The sequence below is a fragment of the Gorilla gorilla genome, chromosome 6, assembly GCF_029281585.2.
Source record: "Gorilla gorilla gorilla isolate KB3781 chromosome 6, NHGRI_mGorGor1-v2.1_pri, whole genome shotgun sequence".
NCBI classification, from domain to species: Eukaryota; Metazoa; Chordata; class Mammalia; order Primates; family Hominidae; genus Gorilla; species Gorilla gorilla.
The window spans coordinates 94,305,078-94,326,035 of NC_073230.2; the positions used below are offsets into that span (position 1 = coordinate 94,305,078).

General features: G+C 34.3%; 1 protein-coding gene and 1 long non-coding RNA gene across 4 annotated transcripts in view; one reads left to right on the forward strand and one right to left on the reverse strand.

Annotated features, from left to right (window-relative positions):
• Positions 1-8,208, forward strand: part of LOC109027807 (uncharacterized) — a 30,046-nt gene extending 21,838 nt beyond the window's left edge. The window contains exons 3-4 of the long non-coding RNA XR_008667438.2: positions 1,970-2,054; positions 8,108-8,208. This is a non-coding gene — a long non-coding RNA (uncharacterized lncRNA). The remainder of the gene's footprint in view (positions 1-1,969; positions 2,055-8,107) is intronic.
• CASD1 (CAS1 domain containing 1) overlaps positions 1-20,958 on the reverse strand; it is an 84,704-nt gene that overhangs the window by 54,141 nt on the left and 9,605 nt on the right. For 2 of the 3 annotated variants that reach the window (XR_008667436.2, XM_031013007.3), the window contains exons 4-10: positions 12,872-12,916; positions 11,845-11,907; positions 6,833-6,877; positions 6,284-6,407; positions 4,573-4,787; positions 2,201-2,623; positions 1,033-1,122 (exon numbers count right to left, since the gene is read on the reverse strand). Coding sequence is in view for 2 of the 3 variants with exons in the window: in XM_031013007.3 (XP_030868867.2) it covers positions 1,033-1,122; positions 2,201-2,623; positions 4,573-4,787; positions 6,284-6,407; positions 6,833-6,877; positions 11,845-11,907; positions 12,872-12,916 (1,005 nt within the window). In the remaining variant the exon portion in view is untranslated. Of the gene's footprint in view, positions 1-1,032; positions 1,123-2,200; positions 2,624-4,572; positions 4,788-6,283; positions 6,408-6,832; positions 6,878-11,844; positions 11,908-12,871; positions 12,917-17,004; positions 17,186-20,958 lie in introns of those variants that run through there. The other variant, XM_019031474.3, reaches the window with a different exon arrangement.

The window sequence follows — 20,958 nt, forward strand, 5'->3', positions numbered from 1 at the left end:
TTTCTAGCCCTGCCACATCCAAAGTGGCCAGAGATCATAATAATCCTGTCTTTTAAGACACCCATGGAGAAGGAAAAAACTTATTTTTTCCAGGTACAAAAGGCACTAGGTGATCAAAGGAAGGGTCTTCCACACCACAGAGGAGATAATACTACTCAGCACTTAGGAAGTATGGCACACCCTACATAGTCTACAAAGGTGGTCCACCTGTATTTGGATTCTTTGAATACTGAGGCAAGAGAGTTGGAAGTTTTTTAAACTTTAAAAATGTAAAAATAGCTAGTCAAACTTCCTAAAAGACAGCAAAGGATAGAACATAAACTATAATAATCAAATTTGATTTCTTCTGACAGTAACTTGCCTATTCTAAATCCTTTATCATCTTCAAAGTTTCCTTTTTTCTTTTTTTTTTTTTTTTTGAGACGGAGTCTCACTCTGCAACCCAGGCTGGAGTACAGTGGCGAAATATCGGCTCACTGCAACCTCCATCCCCTGGGTTCAAGTGTTTCTCCTGCCTCAGCTTTCCGAATAGCTGGGATTACAGGCATGCACCACCATGCCTGGCTAGTTTTTGTATTTTTAGTAGAGACAGGGTCTCACCATGTTGGCTAGGCTGGTCTTGAACTCCTGACCTCAGGTGATCCACCCACCTCGGCCTCTCAAAGCGCTAGGATTACAGGCATGAGCCACTACACCTGGTCTCTTCAAAGTTTCCTGATAACTTCAAATTAGCTGTTCAATAAGAGGGCATAAAATAATACCCTTAGATATCAGCTATTTCTATTATGTTAAAAATTAAGGCCAAGTAAATACAAATCAATTATTGCCTTATCTTTTTAAAAAAAAAATTTTGCTTTGAAAATTACATTTTCTCAAAGAGGAGAAAAATGGAAAGGTGGAAAGATTAAGTGGGAAATAAGAAGGGTCTATAACTGGTAGAGATTATAAAACACAAAAAAGCTGGTGCCCTTAAAGAAACATTAAAATGACATCACTTCCTATACTTTCTGAACTTAAATTCCAAATACTTACTGTACTTGCTCCAGAAATGTGATAAATCAAAATCACAAGTTGCATCCAGCCTTTCCATTCGTCTGTTTGTTCTCTATTTAATACTTTAGTCTGTGTAAAGGAACCAAAATCTGTTTTAAAATTTATCATGAAGAAATTATTTAATGGTATATAATAAGTATGTTAAAAGTTTTATTATAGGACATAAAGCTAATGCTTCTGTCAAAAGAACCTTGATGATGGTGAGAAACAGTTAAAAACTGCCATTTTATTTCTTGCTAAAAGATAGTATAAAACTATTTTAAATATAATATGAATCTGAAAAATATAAACTGAAGAGATTTTGAATATTTAAGTTGATCCCCTTGGTTTTGTATTAAATGACAATGTATTAAAATTAAATGTACTAAAATTAAACTATGACAGATGTGAGTATTTATAAATCTAAAAATGGCATTTTATAATTTTCTTTAGAATTTCAGGGTTAAAAGGATCTTACATTTCCCCTACACTTTACTGACAGAAAAAAAGCTCTATTATTACAGTTTACTTTCCCCAGTATATTCTCAATGAAGATGAATAACTAATTAATAATCCTCACAAGAGAGGTATGTTTTACAATAGAATTCAGTAATTCAAATAAATCATGCCTTGTAAAGAAGTTACACAAATATTCTGAGCAATGACAGCAATTCTAAAATAGGAAAATCAGAATACTGTGAGTAGTGCTGGCCACATCATTAAGTTCTGATTGGTATGTGTGTATGTCTGACTGATAAATATATAAATATAAAATATGTTTGTGTGCACAGGCATTTGTTAATATAATTATATTCTTTTACTTTATAAAAGATAATACTATCTCATGCTTGAAGACCATTATGAAATCAGAAGTACTTCAACATTCTCCGTCAACAAGCAGGCAAAATAACACTAAGTCATGAAATCTTTTTCACAGGTCATATTTCCCAACTTTTCAACAATTTTCACGTGACTCTGACCTTTCTCCAAACTGTTCCGAAAAAGGAACAGTTAAGAGCCCAGTAAGTGAAGTGTAACTACAATCTTCCTTCATCTTCATCTCTATACCTGTTTGTGTATTTTGTCATGATAAATGATATTAGTTCTTTAACAGTGTATGTAATGAGACAAGAAGGGTAACATGAGTTAAAAAGAAAATGACTCTTACCTCTTTAGTATTTTCATTATAAAATACTCCCAAAACCAAAATGTAGATAATTGGAATAAAGAAAGATGAATGTGTATAAAATTTGTTTTCCTTCATGAACAGATTTGCACGGTCACACATATAGAAATATGCCATAATCAGGCCAAGTTTGCAGAAAGATTGTAAAAGTATTTCTAATGAAGACACAGGGGTATTGATAATATTTTTCTTTTCCTCTCCACTTTCCAAATCAGTACATGGCTTATTCTTCCGATGAGCATTACGATGAATTATGTAAAAAATTAAATATCCGATAATAGATGAAGTGAAAAAACAAGCAGCTAGCTTCTGTATAAGAGTAACAGGAGGCCGAGGTTGACAACAGGACCCATCTACAGGCTTCAAAATCTTATTGCAATACACATTCATAAGAATCATTGCAGTCTGTGAACAAATCAAGTTATTTGGTTATTATCTTGTCAGTGATGTATTTCCCATTAAATTTTCTCCTGTGAATACTACTGAGTTTTTAGCACTGAAACCAGAATGCTTTCGTATCTTTTGCTACCATTTCCCAAATCATGCAAATAATGGTATTCATTCCATCTGTAACAGCTAGTTCAGGGTGTTTCAAACTTCTGGGGCTATGAACCAAAATACAAAATTCATTTTATAATGTGACCCAGGACAATTACAGGAAACAATACCTATCCTTACGACTTGGAATGCACTCTGAGATTGTTCTATTCTATTCCTTTTTTTTTTTTTTTTTCCCAACACCAATTTCATGGTTGTTAATGGGTTGTGACCTTTAGTTAAAAAATGCTGACAGACATCAAGGACCAAAGAATTTTAATTAGAAGACTTTCAAAACAGAAGACACCAGGCCACTTAAGATAAAGTCTACTGTTTAAATGTGGGGGAAAAAAAGCACAAAATAACTGCCACTAAAAAATTATTAATTTTTAGCTAGCAATATTTGTAATATGCCTTTCATTTGGATTAGTTTATAGGCCATTTAGGATTCTACAAGTTTTAAGATATCTAATGTTAAATAAAATTTAGAACCTTCAACATGGTTTGATTATAATAAAATTATTCTGGGAAAGTTGAGTCTGTCTAGTTGAAGATTCAGTCAAACTCTAGTTTTATAAAAACTTCATAGTTTAGGCATCTGTGGAACTCTAGATGATTAGTTATTTAAGCCTAAACATTCAAAATAATCAAGATTTGAGAAAATCTCATCCTTTTAGCCCTGAGACTGCAGGTGGTTTTATGCCTGGCACTCTTGCAGATACTAGCCTGCAAATTCCACTGCAAGGTTCTTAACCAGTTTTTAGGGGGTTCATAAAGCCCTTTTATGTATATGGAGAACCATATGTATATGCAAACATACACATTATTCTGCAGGAGAAGAACAAAACCATTGTCTTGTATCAGATACTCAAAGGGCTTATGCAACTCTCACAAAGGTTAAGAACCACTGCTTAATAAGAGAAAAAAACTTTAAGTAATTTGTTCCACTGTTTGTGAAAATTTGTAGTTACATAGTTCTCCTTCATACTTAACCTAAATCCCTTTCCATAGGTCAACTTGGATTTGTTCAGTATGTACTCTGTATCTTGAATAATGCTTAGGATAGAAGAGCTATAAGAATTCTTTTTTTCTTTTCTTGAGATGGAGTCTCTCTCTGTCACCCAGGCTGGAGTGCAGTGGCGGGATCTTGGCTCACTGCAACCTCTGCCTCCTGGGTTCAAGCAATTCTTCTGCCTCAGCCTCCCGAGTAGCTGGGATTACAAGCGTGTGCCACCACACCCAGCTAATTTTTGTATTTTTAGTAGAGATGAGGTTTCCCCATGTTAGCCAGGCTAGTCTCGAACTCCTGACCTCAAGTGATCTACCTGCCTCGGCCTCCCAAAGTGCTGGGATTACAGGCATGAGCCACCGCGCCTGGCCAGAAGAGCTATAGGGAAATAATAAAAAACATTTTCAGCATTAAAAAGTGTATGCTTCATTGAAGCTTAATCTTGAAAGCTTAAGGTTTAAGGTAAGGGGAACATAGAAGCAGTAGTTTTTACATGTGAGTGTGCTGAGAACATATATGCTTCTGAGGAGACAATGTATATTAACAGTGATTAGCACTCAGTAAATGAAGTTTAATTTCCCCTCTTCCCTAACTTCTTTCTCTCTTAGAGTATACCAAAACTCTTACATATATATTCAACTAGATGATAGAAAGCAAAATAATTTCTAGATGTATCTTTATACACAATAACTACAAGTTACTAAGACTGCAATAAAACAAATTATTTATAACCATGTTATAATGACTTATGGCTTAAAGCAATTGATATTATAGTCTGCATCTACTGACATACGTAAAAATTTCTTACAGTTTCTCTGCTCGATTCAGGAAGATGTAAGCCATCCAAAGATTCCATGATGGTTTCTTGAGCAATTAATTTGGAAACACTGAACATCTTAACATTTGATTTAGAATTTCTGGTGCTACTATTCAAAATACTGACTGCAGCTTCATTGTAAGCATCTATCTTCTCATTAGTGATCATCTTCCTATTTTCACTTAATAGATCTTCATAAACAGGATCTGCACGTGAGACACATTTTTAAAAACACATTTTAAAAATCCCTATTGGTAAAAATTGTGATCATGCAAGTTAGCTGTTCCACATTTCATGTTATTTTTAAAAGTATAGATGATACCAGGTACCTAATAGTTCATTTTTACGCAAAGCTTCCCAAAGTTTGCAATAAATTTCCCATCTTATATTCAAGTTTTGAGTCAAGCAATATCCCTCTCAAATTTAAAGAACTTTTGTCCCATCTTTATGTACACAGATTTGGGGAAATATTTTTATGCTCCAGCATGTCTTAAGAGTTTAACATTTTTGGATGCTGAGTTATAACAGGTAACAACAAATCTAAAATGAGTTATAGAAGATTGCTTAATTAAAAATAGCTGCCCATCTTTTTTTCTCTTGTCGCTGCTTAATTCTGTAAACTTTCTTCATATCATCAGGAGGTAATATTATTGAGGCTCAAGGTCTGCCTATTCTCTTATCACTTACTATAAATAACTAATTTTTCCTCATTTTGGTATGAGAAAGGTTAACAATGAGTCTGTGAATAAAACAGAGATTATGGAACAGATCATCACTACCCTTTTTCTTATTCCTTTCATCTTGACATTCAACTTGGAAGTAATAAGAATTCCTGACACAAAACATGAATTGCTAAAATATCCACGGCATTTCATATTGTGCTAGGCATTAAATAACGGACATTCAATAAATTCCTAAAATGAGTTATCCTAATGTCTACTAAGAATTTCATTACCAAGCATAAACCAGATGGTGTCAATTTAAACATATTCGGTCAATTCAAAAGTGTATTTTATTTAATTATTTTTATTTTTTCAGAAACCCATTGCTTGCTAAAAAAGTATATTTACTTCTAATGACTTTATTAGTATTATGAAGCAGGGTGAAGTATATTTACTTCTAATGACTTTAATGTTATGAAACACAGCGAAACCCTGTCTCTATCAAACATACAAAAAATTAGCTGGGTGTGGTGGTGCACACCTGTAGTCCCAGCTACTCGGGAGGCTGAGGCGGAAGGATCGCTTGAGCCTGGGAGGTGGAGGTTGCAGTGAGCCAAGATCGTGCCACTGCACTCCAACCCGGGAAAGAGAGCAAGACCCTATCTCAAAAAAAAAAAAAAAAAATATGAAACAGATAATATTTTTTGTATATATTTCCCAATCACAATAAATATGTTTTGTGAGAAAAAAAAATCAAGGATACCACATGTCATTTGCATTTAGGACTTATCTTTTTGTCATACATTCTATAGCCATGAGGTTTCTTGGAGGATATTTTTTATTTTTCACCTATATTTATTAATTTGTTCCTTACATTTGAAAAAGGAGAGCAAATAACTCAAGTGTATTCTAATCTTGCAAATCTTGTTTCAAAATTAATTCTCATAAAGCAGTAATTCTGCTTCTTGAAACAGGAGATAATAAAAACCCATGCTTCAAAATATACACAAAGTGACGTTTTTTCATTACTCATTCCTTACCTTGTAAGACCCAATAAACATCACTAGTCTTTGCCAATTTTTCTAAAAGTGGTGCTATGGAGGTGATGTTCATTTTATATTGAGAAAGCGCTTCACTGCTACCATTGTGAATCTTGATGGACCACTAAAAAGAAGTACAAATTATGCATTAATTTAGTATTTATCACAAACAATTAAAGTATATAATTTACCTACTGTAACAAGTGTTATTATTTTAGATATTTCTCATTTTATTTAATATTAGAATAAAATTTGGTCAAATTAGTTCATGAAATATATGAAGGCAATTAGAAAAAGCTGTTATAAAACTATACTTTCAATGTATAACATTCAAGAAGAATACAATTTTAGATATTAAAAACACTGATATTTAACAGTAAGTTTCCTAAGTTAATTCCAGTATTTTTATTAAAATTCATCAATCTAATCATAATAGAAGTAGGAATTAAAAATTTAGGTACAATCAAGAATTCTGAACACAAATTAACTTTTTCTTAGCATGTTCTTAAACGTGAAACAAAATCATTAAGAATACAGATGATTACTTACTGTGGCAGCTCCTGCTACAATCACATGTGGCTTTGCAATGGAATCCTAAAGGAAGACAAATCTTTATCATAGTATTATAATCAGTTCGGGGAATTACTACAAGTAACATCATTTAATTTTTTTCCTTAAAATGTAAGTTCTTCCTTCTAAATTCATTCTAAGTTTTTAGAATTCCTTATTATTATTGCTTATTATTGTTATAACAAGACAGATTTAGGATATTCAATGCCTAAAATCTTGTAACGCTACATATACACACAGGATGACAGAAATTTGGATGGTTAATTCTTTGGTGTTCTTAAAAAAAAGCACCACTGAAATCTAACACGACCTAATATTCTGAACTCTGAGTAAAATGCTTAGAGTAAAGCTCTAGTGTATTATGTCAGTCAATTAAAAGGTAATCATGGAAGCCTACAGGGTACACAGTGTAAGTATTAAATAAAATACAAGGTCAGTGCCAAAAGAATCTTCTGGGAAAGTGAAATCCAATGCATATTTAACAAAATAAACTGATGATTATTAAAGACCACATGTGGAAAAATATAAGTAGAGATCCCTAAAAATCCTCACCAAATGCAAATTAGAGTATTTCCCCCCATTATATATGGTTTCAGTTTCCACTGTTTCAGTTACCCGTAGTCAATTGAGGGCTGAAAATATTAAATAGAAACTTCCAGAAATAAATAATTCCTCAGTTTTAAATTATGTGCCATTCTGAGTAACATGATAAAGTCTCATGCTATCCCGCACTGTCCCTCCTGGGATGTGAATCCTCCCTTTGTCCAGGGTATCACACTGTATATGCTACCTGCCCATTAGTCACTTAGTAGCCGTCTCAGTTATCAGACCAACTGTCACAGCACTACAATCCTTGTGTTAAAGTAACCCCTATTTTACTCAATAATGACCCCAAAGCTCAAAAATAGTGATGATGAGATACTGTTATAATTGTACTATTTTATTATTAGTTATTGCTGTTAATCTCTTAGTGTGCCTAATTTATATATTAAACTTTATCATACTTTTGTATGTATAGGAAAAAACATTGTACACATAGGGTTTGGTACCATCTATGGTTTCAGGCACATGCTAGCGTCTTGGAACATATTAACCATGGATAAATGGGGACTACTGTATACTATTTATAATATATAGCAAGAGTATATTACAGTACAATTATATTTGCAGCTAACTATATGTTATATATAACAAGTATATAGTACTTAGTAACTTACTAAACACTTTCTCTTAAATTATCTCATTGTAATATAGATTCCTGCCTGCCACCCTGTGGGGCAGGCAAGATGATATTATACATCTCTTACAAAACAAAGATACAGACTCAGAATGGCTAATAGGATATTGCTGAGGCCTGCCAGGTAAGTCGGAACTTAAGTCTTCTGACTTCTGAATCACACACTTATCACCACATCAAATACCTGATATTGCAATCATACACACAAGAAACAATTAAAAACAAGCATGAAATTTAATAACAAAAAATTGATCAATGTAAAAAAATGACAGTTACTTTTTCACTATAAAGGTAATACACGCTTACTGCAAAATACTACAAATATAGAGAAAAATAACAAAATAAATCCATTTTCTTTTAGATATATGACCATTTCCAGTTGAGCATGCTTCATTTTACACTGTTGAAGAATTTTCAGTGGATACAAAATTTTAAATATTTTTTCCTCATCCCTAGGTGGCTTTCTCATTCCCAAAATTTACATTGGTTATCCCAAACCTTACATTCCATATACAGTCTCTCTTGCCCTCCTTCTCAGCATAAAGTTTAATTCTCAAACTTCGTAGAGAACATAAAATTCATCCGACAAGTCTGCTCTTGCCTTCCTTCCTTCATTCTTACAACTTGTCTATACTCCCCCAGCTATCTTCCTCTGACAAGAGAGTAAAGAAAATATGTCCCTATTCTTCTCAATGGCTAATGACTTCCTCTGTCTACATTTCCTCCCTTTTCACTTCTGGAGCTATGATCCATGAATTATGTCCTCCAACTCTCATAGTATCAATCTTGTCCTCCTCCTCCACTCTCTTTCCTTCCCTCAACCTAAAAGTGTTGAATCATCCTTATCCTCAAAAAGTTTTCTTTGAACCCTGTCTTACACCTGTAACCAACAGATTACTTGAAAGAGTATTCTGCCCTCACTATGCCAATTTCTTTATCTCTCATTAATGCCTCAACTTAAGTTTTGAATTGGGCTTCACTATCCATTAAAACTGTCCTGAGAGCCCATTAGTGAACTCTGGATTGCCAAATGCTGTAGCTTCATTCCACCTTAGCAAGTTTTGAAAGGGACACTGGTGACTACCCATCTTTTAAAATCCTTACCTCCCCTGTATGTGATTTTACAGTCCTTCCTCCCTTGGTTTTCTTCCTACTCCTTTTACTGCCACTTCTCAGAATCTCGATAATTCCATTCCTCATAAGCCCTCTCTCCTCTTTAATCTCTAAATTCTCTGCCTATTCAATTTCTTCCATTCAAATAACTTCAAATATTACCTCAATCCATACCAAGACTACCCAAATCCATTCAATAGCTCAGACTTAATGATTTCCATTCACTTACAGAATTATATCTAAACTGCCAGTTTCTTTACAAGTTAGCCTAATTTCCTTCCACTCCTCCACTGTATCGCATCATTCTGCTTAAAACTTTCAATGGTTCTCCACTACCCTCAATTCAATTCAATGTACTTATTTTCAGAAAATACACCCTGAAGTATTTAGAAGTAGTTAAAAAATAGATAAAATAAATCCACTCCCCCAGTATGGCTGAGGATATCATTCATAATGTAGTACCTGCTTCCTCATCTCTTGTCAACTCCCTGTAAAACGAAGCATGTGAAAAGAACAACCAAAACCAACACACATAAAGAAGCATTTTGTATGTCAGCTCCACTAAAACTGCTGGAGAGTCCCTGAATAGGCTATACTCCATCTTCAGCATCATTGCACAAGCTGTTTCCTTTGCAGGAAATAACCCCACTTCTCGTACCCACACTCACCTTCAAGACCACTTTATCTGAAAACTAATTTTGAAAACTTAAGAAAAATTACACTTAGGGCTTATCCTCTGTAATCCTGTTTGTTGTGCCCTTTACATTTCCTATTTTAGCACTTGTCACATTGCTTAAGTATCTGTATGTGTTATTCATCTAGCTCTTTGAGGGGAGGATCTCTATAACGTTAACCAGTATATCAACAGTGTCTAGTTTAGTGCCTAGAATATAGAAATATCTGTGGAATAATAATCTACTTAGAGTCCTCTCAATTCAAATTTGCTTTTATGCCTATAGGCTTCTATAAGGCTATTCTAGTTAATAAGTGTATCTTCTTCCTAACTCACAGTTCTCAAATATTATTTCCTCTATAAAATTTTCTCAGATAACTACCAACACGTTCACCACCTCCTATCCTAAGTGTCTATCCATGGTACTCTCATAATCCTTTGAGCTCAATTCTGTGTTAGCCTTTGCCTTCTTATGTCGTTATTCATCAGTAAGTCACCATCTACTAGACTGCAAATTCCTTGAGGGCTGAGGCTGGAGCTAATTCCCAGCCACATTCCTATTACTCAGCACAAAGCTGGCAATAGTACATTAGCAACAAAAATGTGGGTCTCCAAATCCTCAGGATCTAGCAGCTTACTACAGAAATAGTAAAAAGTAAATACATACATCCATATATACTCCTGAGTGAATGAAAACCATCAACTAATCAATCTCAAGTGACCATGTGGTCATCTACCTAAATAAATTAAATATTTCTTTTTCTCAACAACCATAATGAGTTTTACAACAGAATCTAAGGCTCCAAAAACTAGCTTTAACAAATGTATGAGAATTGAAATTTTGGATATGTAATATATCTCCAGGTTAGTAAACAGCCTATAAAGGTTTTCTGTGATCTTGCAGGATTTACAAATTGTAGTGTATTAATGTTTAATTGTGAATTTCTACTACTTAAATAAATATATTTTCAGTCCAGCACAAATATGAAACATACACTTAAATAATTTCAAATATACATGGAACATTATTCTACACTTCCGGACATTTAAAAACATATAAACAAAACCAAAACACACTGTAGACCTCAATTTACCAGAAATTTGAATTCTAGAAGTTGTCTACATGTTTGTTTTTTGAAAACACTTGCTCAAAGAAACAAGGTTAGAAATGGTAGCTAGGTTCCCACAGGATCCTACAAAAGCCTATTTATTGTATGATGTGGTTGCAATACTAAATATTTATTGTGAAGAAAAAAAAATCCCAAACCAAAAAACTGTTGCAGAGAAATTAATTGAACAAAACAAGATCAATAAAATTAAATATTGTTTTATCCATCTCAAATACAAATGTCTCTGGGAAAGAATACAGGTTTAATTAAAGGACTGACAAAAGACTGTATGGAAACTACTACAGAGATTGTAAAATGGACTTGTGAGAACTTAGGAGTTTTCTGAGGTTAATAGCATGCTTACCTTTACATCTAATTTATCTCCAAACATGATGAGCTAAAACATATTAGTCTTGCCTGCTGGGTCACAAATATAATAATAAAAGGAAAAAAGGCTATAAAAACAAATAAACAAAAGTTTCCTGAAGTATCTGGACATGAGTTTGAAGGAGAAAACAGAAAAATGCACAAGAGAATATACACTGTGCTGGGAAGATCACCTGGGTTTGAATCAGCTGAACTACAGCAGTAACAGAAGACTTTAAATATGAAAAGTCTGGTATAAACATAATCTGCTTTATGGTTAGAATGGTGATAATGGGGCAGAGATATTGGATCTACATGTTCTCTTCTCAGTGAAGTGCTAGAATCAGTCCAGCACAGTTTAGTTGCTATTAAGAAGGCAGGTATAAAATATAGAAGAGTGGGACAAGTGAGTAAAGGGAATAAAAATATGCTTGTGGACTTTTAAAATTTGGTTGCTTAAAAAAAAAAAAGCCTATGTTTTTTAAATACAGACCTCAGTCCACACTTTGATACACTGTTTCATAGAACCATTAACTTCAGGATGCCACAGAAAATCCTAAAAGAGAAATGTTAGAAGTAAAGAAAAAGTCGAAGACACCATTCAAACATTAACATTCTCTTACAGAGTACTTAAAAGTAAAACACTACCTTGTCCAAGACATCTTCAATTCCTATCTTAATTTGGCAAGAGTCTTACAATAGTTCTCCTTGAATCCACTTTTGTCTTCCTCTAATCTACTGTCCACATTTTAGCCAGAGCAATCTTTTAAAAACTTAAATCTGATCTTGCCACGCCCCTGCTTAAGTATTCAGAGACTTTCTACTGCCCTCAGAATAAAATCTAAAATCCTGTAAGTTGCTAACAAGGTGCAGAATCTCCACCTGTCCCTTCTGCCTTTACTCCTGCCACTTGTACCCTTGCTCTCCCTTTTGGTCCTCAGTCGGCTCTTGGAATGCTCTGTGTTCTCCTTTTTCTCTAGGACTTTGCACATACTATTCCTTCTGTCCATAATGCTCACAAAACTCTTCCACTGAGCCTGCCTAACTCTTACTTATTTTTGAAGCCTCAGTTAAAATATCACTTCTGCATGGAGGAAAATGACTTTCAATTCCTTGCTCTGCACATTCCCATTGCCCCTCTTTTTCTTTTCTGCCATCCTTGTCCCACTTGTATTTGCATGCAGAGAACTATAAAGACCTGCAATCTTCATTAGGTCAAGGCCATTTTTGTCTTGATCCTCACTGAATTCTCACTGATTGGGAATTCAGAAAATTCACATATATTCTTTTATGGACATTAACCCAGAACACATACTGGTTTCAAATTCATGTGCAAGATTATTCTTTCCAAATAAAATTTTGAGACCATTACATAAAATAACTCACACAAACTTTTATTCCACTATCCTAATATTCTTATCTACTCTCAAGAATACATTGAAATATACTTAGTATGTTCAATTAACCAATGAATATAGTTTCAACATTGTAACATCTAGCTTACTATTACATGAACTTACCACTTTAACTGATGCAGTCTTGTCTTCAAAAGGAATGTTTTCATGCTGCCATAAAAGGAGACAGAGAAATATTAATGTATAGATTAAATTTATATAAAAAATGCCCCATTTAGCTGCTTTATTTTTATGCATATCTTTGTTGATATATTTTTATGCACCAAATCTCAATTATCTATACATTCAACCTGAAGGGGAAAAAACCGACATAGAACACAACAAAGTAAGTGACACTAGTTAAATTGTCTACATGTGCTTTTCAACATCTAAGATATAGTTCAAAGATAAAATTTCAACAGCAAACAAGCAGATATATAAACATGTCTGTATAAATTACCTTTTTGCCAAGATTGCCAGGATTCCAATTTAGTTCCAGTATTACTATTTTTTGTTTGATTTGATTTGGTTTGTTATTCTGAGACAGAGTCTCACTCCGTTGCCTGGGCTGTAGTACAAGGCGCAATCTCGGTTCATTGCAACCTCCGCCTCCCGGGCTCAAGCAATCCTCCCACCTCAGCCTCCCAAGTGGCTAGGACCACAGGTGCACGCCACCATGCCTGGCTAATTTTTTTAAAAAATTTTTTGTAGCAACGGGGTTTTGTCACGTTGCCCAGCTGGTCTCGAACTCCTGGGCTCAAGTGATCCACTCACCTCAGCCTCCCAAAGTGCTGCGATTACAAGGCATGTGCCACTGTGTCCAGCACTTGTATTACTATTCATCTCAGAAATGGACTGCTTCCCTTCATTTTCTGAGGCCCTTCCAGTTAGGCAGAGCCACACGGCTAGTTTTGGCTAATGCGACGTGGATATATGTGACATACGCCACTTCCAGGCTGAATTTCCCAAGGCAATTCTCTAGTCTCTAACTTAACTGATGCACAGACTAAGGAAGCTCAATGTTCCAAGGTACTCTAGAAGGTAGTAAAAATTCCAATAGTAGTAACTGCTGAATGACTGTGTGGAGCAAAGCCTGTTGCCAGCCCACCTAGGACATGCAACGCTAAGCAAGAACTTCTGTTTTGTTAAGACGTTAGAGTAGTTTGTTGCTGCAGCAACATCTAGTCCATTCTCACCAGTGTACTAGTATAGGCCCTGAGTGACAGGAATGGATGAACATGACTCTAGGTTGCTATAGGTTTCACTTTGAAAACAGTACATAAATAGTCCATTTGTAGAAAAAATTGAAATGTGAACACTACAACTTCTTGTAACCAAATGTTCTACATAAAGAATGGCATTCCTTTCAGAAATAGAAATCGTAGGTGGGAAAGGGGTAAAGGTGGTCAGTAAGAAGCTAATTCTGTTGCTAAAATCAAAGCTGAAATGTTTTCATTAATTCAAACAGACAAATAGTATTTATACTGAAATCTCCATGAAACAAAATTTGTTCTATCAACAGGTTGACTTTTTAGATTCTTGTTGGTGCTTCTAAAACATCACTTTCCAAAAGGAGTCTCGAGACTATTAGTTCAATGAAACTTTAAGTTAAGTTTCTTTGGTGAAATAAATCTGGGATATACTGGGTCAAACAAAATCACACAGGTGTTTTCCTCCTTCTACCCCATCCTCAACCTTTTAAAAATTTGTCCTCAGAAAAATAATTGTCATGAACTTTTCTTTGTCTTACTTTGCATACAGTAATTAATGCAACTCGATCTCTTTCTTCTTTTTCCTTTTTTAATATAATGTTTGATATATACAAATAAGTCACATATATGAAAATCACAAAGCACAGTAGAACTAAATAAACACTCATGAATCCATGATACAAATCAGAGCACTGCCAACACACTGAACCACCTATGTGGTCCTTTCCCTATCTTAACTCCCTGCTTCACCCAAAGTAAACCACTCTCCTAAATTGTGTGTTTATACTTTGTTTTAAAAACTTTCTTTAGTTTTTGTCACATAAATATGCATCTTTAAATGATGTATTGTTTAATGTTGTTGGCTTTCTCTCCAACTTTCAATTTTAAAAATTTTCAATCTTATAGCAAAGCTGACAGAATTAAATGAACGCCCAAAACCTTTTACCAACCGTTAACATTTCCTGTACCAGCTTTACCTTTCTCCCTCTCTATACATACATATTCTATAGTTTTTCTCTTTTGCTGAACTATGTGAAAGTTCATTAAAGAAGTCATAACATTTCACTCTTAAATACTTAAGCATGTATCTCTTTAAGCACATACCCATAAGAACGTTCTTTTACATAAGGAATTTGACATTGATAAAATATTATCTCATTTAATACAGTCCATATCCAATTTTTTCCAATTTCTCAATAATATCCTTTATATAGCTCTTATATTTTAATCTACAATCCAATTAAAATCAAGTGTTACATTTAGTTGTCACATCTCTTAATCATATAACCTAGAACATTCCCTAGCCTTTAAAAACTTGTACAGCTCAGTCAGTTTATCAATACTATTTTTATTAATATCAAGTATCATACTTACTATTTTTGTAGAGTACAGGTCAACTGATACAATACGTTATTATCTAGATTATAAACAGCACTAATGGTTATCTTCTTGGATATGTCTCTTAACAAAAGAGTAATAATTTCCCTAATTGTTCCATAGATCCATAGGCCATAAAAATGTTCGCCATCAAATGATAACACAAATTATTTTCTGGAGTATTTTTAACAATTTACACTCTCACTAGCAGTTTATAAGACATCTACTGGTACACAGCCTAATACATCTGGTCTGTTTTCATATTTCTTGCCATTGTCAGATTTAATTTCTGCCATTATAGTAGGTATAAAAAAAACTCACTTCCACTTCAGTAAAATGCCTGGCCATGCTCCCTGACCCCCACCTTTTGTCTACTGGGTTATCTTTTTCATTAGTTTGCAGTTTCTGATATTTCTTGAATATATGTTGTAAATTATCTTTTCTCAATTTGTGGCTTATCTTTTTTCTTTAAGGTATCTTTTGGTGAATAGATACTCTTTATCTTAAGGTATGTGAATTTATCTTTTATTTTATGGTTAGCACTTTTTGTTCCTTATGTAAGAGATGTTTCCCTACCTTGAGATAATGAAGATATTCTCCCACATTTTATTTCTGTTTCTAAAGGTTTCAAATTTTTTACTTTCACATTTAAGTATAAACTCATCCATCTAGAAACGATTTTACTAGATGGTGTGAGGTAGGAATCCAATTTCAACTTTTTCCATGTGCTAATTGCTTTAGCACAATTAACTGAATAGACCTTCCTTTCCCTAGGGATCATCAATGGCATTTCTGTTACTTTTAAAGTCATTTTATATGCATGTTTCTATTTTAGAGCTCTACAGTCTATTCTAATGGTTTCTTTGTTTATACCAATACCACACTGTTTTAATTACTACAAGGTAAAATTAAATCTTGATATTGTATAACAAATCCTTTCCACCTTGTTCTTCAGATTTGTTGTGGTTATTCTTGGTCTGCTGCCCATCTATAAAAAATTTAGAATCCATCAGTAAAGTTGCACAACAAATTCTGTTAGGATTTTGTTGGAATTACACTGAACCTACAGATCGGTTTGGGAATAACTGACATCTTTACAATACTGAGTCTTCCCATCCAAGGAAACAGTATATTATATTCCATCTAATTATGTCATTTGGAATTGTCTTCCAATAAATTTTTATGGCTTTTCTGCATACAGATCTTCCACATTTGCTGTTTATTCCTATGTAACATATAGCTGTTGCCGTTACCATTGCACACGGTATATTTTAAAAGCCTTTAGAACTTTACATTGTTGGCATGTAGATATGTGTTAATTTTTAACAGCTTTGTTGAGGTATCACAATTTTTGTATGTACATCTTATTATCAGCTACCTTGTTAAAATCTTTATTACTTCTAGTAAATTTTCTATAAATTTTTTGGGATTTTCTATGTAGAGAATTGTATCATATGAACTCCTCAGTTTATTTCTTCCCAATTCTTACATCTTTAGATTACCTTTTTTGGCTAGAATCTCTAATACAATGTTGAACAGAAGCAGCAGTAATGAACACCCTTGTCTTTTTCCTGATTTTAATGGAAATATGTCTGACATTTCACCATTAAGAACATTTTCTGTAGGCTTCTAGAATTTTTATCAGGTTAAGTTTGATATAAAGTAACTTACCTTAAAGAAAGAATGACACCAATTCTCTGATATTGTTGGAACTTGCTTAATGGTGTAATACACGTTAAAAATAAAAAGTTGGCCGGGTGCAGTGGCTCACACCTGTAATCCCAGCACTTTGGGAGGCCGAGGCGGGTGGATCACGAGGTCAGGAGATCGAGACCATCCTGGCTAACACGGTGAAACCCTGTCTCTACTAAAAATACAAAAACAAAATTAGCTGGGCGTGGTGGCGGGCGCCTGTAGTCCCAGCTACTGGGGAGGCTGAGGCGGGAGAATGGCGTGAACCCGGGAGGTAGAGCTTGCAGTGAGCTGAGATCGCACCACTGCACTCCAGCAGCCTGGGCAACAGAGCGAGACTCCATCTCAAAAAAAAAAAATAAATAAAAATAATTAAAAAGTTCCACGCGTGCTTCAAACAAACATTTCCCTGATTGTAAAGTGTATTTTCTAAATTATTGAGCTATAAGCTTACAGAATCAAGCATGTTAATGCTCTACTATATGTTTACTAGTTTTATTTGCTTGTCCTATCATTAACTGAGAGCAGTATGCAATTCTCCCACTATAAGTGAGAATTTGCCAATTTCTCCTTGTAGTTATATTTTTGCTTTATAAATTTTAAGGCTAATTTATTAGATGCCTACAAGCTTAAAATCTTAGTTATCTGAACTCTTTGTCATTAGAAAGTGACTTTCTGTATCCCTGAAAATGCTTTTGCCTTAAAATCTATTTATCTTATACTAATATGACTTCTTTCTTTAGTATTTACCTGGTGAATCCTTTTTTGTTTTTAATTAAAACCTTTCCATGTCCTTCTTATTTTAAATATGTCTTTTTAAGCAGCAGAAAGTTCTCTTCAAGAGCAATCTGAAAATCTGTGTTTAGCTCACAAGTTTAGGCTACTTGCATTTATTTTGACCATAAATGTTTTTACCATCTTACTCTTTTCTTTTTTGAAATGGAGTCTCACTCTGTCGCCCAGGCTGCAGTGCAGTGGCGCAATTTCGGCTCACTGCAAGCTCCACCTCCCATGTTCACGCCATTCTCCTGCCTCAGCATCCCGATAGCTGGGACTACAGGTGCCCACCATCATGCCCAGCTAATTTTTTGTGTTTTTAGTAGAGACGGGGTTTCACCGTGTTAGCCAGGATGGTCTCGATCTCCTGACCTCGTGATCCACCCGCCTCGGCCTCCCAAAGTGCTGGGATTACAGGCATGAGCCACTGTGCCTGGCTTTACCATCTCACTTTTTAATTTCTATCCCTGCCACATATATGTAGCTTTTTCATATATGGATAATATATGCAAAAACAGCTTTTTACATAGACATACAATTGTGTGTGTGTATGTATATCATATGTATATGTATGGTACATGCATGTGTATAAAATGCATATTTGGCATTAGATGAGTTTGGTTTTTGCTTAATTTTTTTATTCTTCTGGTTGAAATTTATACATTCTAATTTAATTCTTTTGGTCCTTATTCTTGAAGTTTCACTGTGCATCTTTAACTTAAGTTTTAAAAAAACACAATATTTTAGAGAATATAGAGTACATTAGAACACTTTGTGATCATTTACCCTTGACATATCTGCTATTATTAGCCAGTTCTTTAGTTCTGTCTTTTCACTAAGTGCAAAAGATATTATTTTATACAAACTGTTTAGATTTATATACATTTTTACTATTTTCTTAAACCATTGCTTCTTACATTTCAGATAATTTTTTTTCTGAACATTTCCCTCATTCCTGATGGTTATCCTTCAGAAATTACTTTAGTGTTAAGTCTATTTTGTAGTAAAACCTCATCATTTTTAAATATCTGAGAATGTCCTATAATACATCTCAAGAACACAGAAATTTTAACCCCAGGTATACAATTCTAGGTTGAAACTTACTTTCAGAACTTTAATGCTACTATTCTTTTTTTTTCTTTTTGAGACAGAGTCTCACTCTGTCGCCAGGCTGGAGTGCAGGCATGATCTCAGCTCACTGCAACTTCCACCTCCTGGGTTCAAGTGATTCTCCTGCCTCAGCCTCCCGAGTAGCTAGGACTACAAGCACATGCCACCACACTCAGCTAATTTTTTGCATTTTAGTAGAGATGGGGTTTCACCGTGTTGGCCAGGATGGTCTCGATCTCCTGACCTCAGATGATCCGTCCACCTCGGCCTCCCAAAGTGCTCGGATTACAGGCACGAGCCACCACACCTGGCCTTATTTTTGTATTTTTAGTATCGATGGGGTTTCACCATGTTGGCCAGGATGGTCTCCGTCTCTTGACCTCGTGATCCGCCTGCCTCAGCCTCCCAAAGTGTTGGGATTACAGGCGTGAGTCACCACACCCAGTCCATCAACAGTATTTTTTAAACCTAGGCTCCAGTTGGTTTGACATAGAAGGAGCCCCCAGAGTATCTAACCTGCCCTATGGCTGGAAGCAACACAAAATGGATTTCTTTACTGTAAGACTTCTCAAGTTTTTAATATCCCAGTCTAAATTAAAACTATCTAAGATGGAGATACGATATCTAGCTCTGCCCAAATTTATTTGACCAAAGCTTCTCACAGAACTAGTCTCCCACAAAGCATAATTTGAAAAAATTCACCTCTAAAGTCTCTTTTTTAAAAAATTTGACTGAATACACAAAAGAAATCAAATTCAAACAAAGAATTATCTTCAATATTCCTATTCTACCCAGACATACCCATACCAGGCTTTAAATAAAAGTAATAAGCTTTTATAATATGCCAGATTATGCTAGGCACAAGAAATATATTTAAAAATAATAATGATGATATGTAATTTCTGTCCTCAAGGTGTGCAGAGACAAGGTAACACATAATTTGGCAAATGCTCCACTAGCAGCTTGAATTAAATATTTTCTTGAAAATTGTCTCTTTAAGACTGGGGCACACTATCTTTGTTTCCTTTTAAATGCATATAAATTAATCTTGTCTGATATCTCGTTTGATAATCTTGGGATAACTGAGCATCCTAGACTATAAAAACTGGAAACCTAAGTGTTGTAACTAGGGCTCAGTAACAACGTACCATATTGTATCTACTTTTGGCTGCAGACTAAACCATTATAGCTTTTTTCAACTACCTATTGTCAAATCCATTATTCGAATTTTTAGAAAGTCATGCAACTTTAAGCCAAGAAATATTAAAACCTTCATAGTAATCAGAAATCTCTCTACTTTTTAAAAGTTTACTAAAGGCTGGGCACAGTGGCTCATGCCTGTAATTCCAGCACTTTGGGAGGCCAAGATGGAAGAATTGCTTGAGCTCAGAAGTTTAAGACCAGCTTGGGCAACATAGTGAGACCTTGTCTCTATTAAAAAAATTTTTTTAATTATTAAAAATAAAAGTTTATTAAAATTTTTCACTTTAAATTGTAATAATTTCATGTTAAATAGTTCTGAGTCTTCTCTACAATTTCATATGTATAAATGCAAATGGAAAATACAGATAGCAAATAAAATGAAAAGTTGACTGTATCATTTGTTTCCATTATTCTCATTCTCACATGGAATAGCTGCTAAAGATTTAGGACCTGGTATCATCATCACTATGTTAATAACTACTTAGCTGTGAAGGCTCTTAAGTTTTCAACTCTTTAACATAGGCAGATTTTCATAAATTCATGAGCTACTCCCCTCACAATTCTAAACTTTCTTGTGTTCGACTTTCCCCCCTTTGCTATTCCCCTCTCCCAATCACATGGTATTTGAAGACAATGATTACAATCTGGGATCACTTAAAAAGGTATAAACAGAAGATATGATGAGATAATTCACCAAAAAATAATGAACTAATTAATTAATATATACAAAGAAATTAATCCTTGTTAGTTTTCAAAGTTATATTTTTAAACGAGAAATTTCCTAACAAAATCAATAACAGAAACTTATTGCACTGCTGTTTTAAATCACAGCATGATCACCCA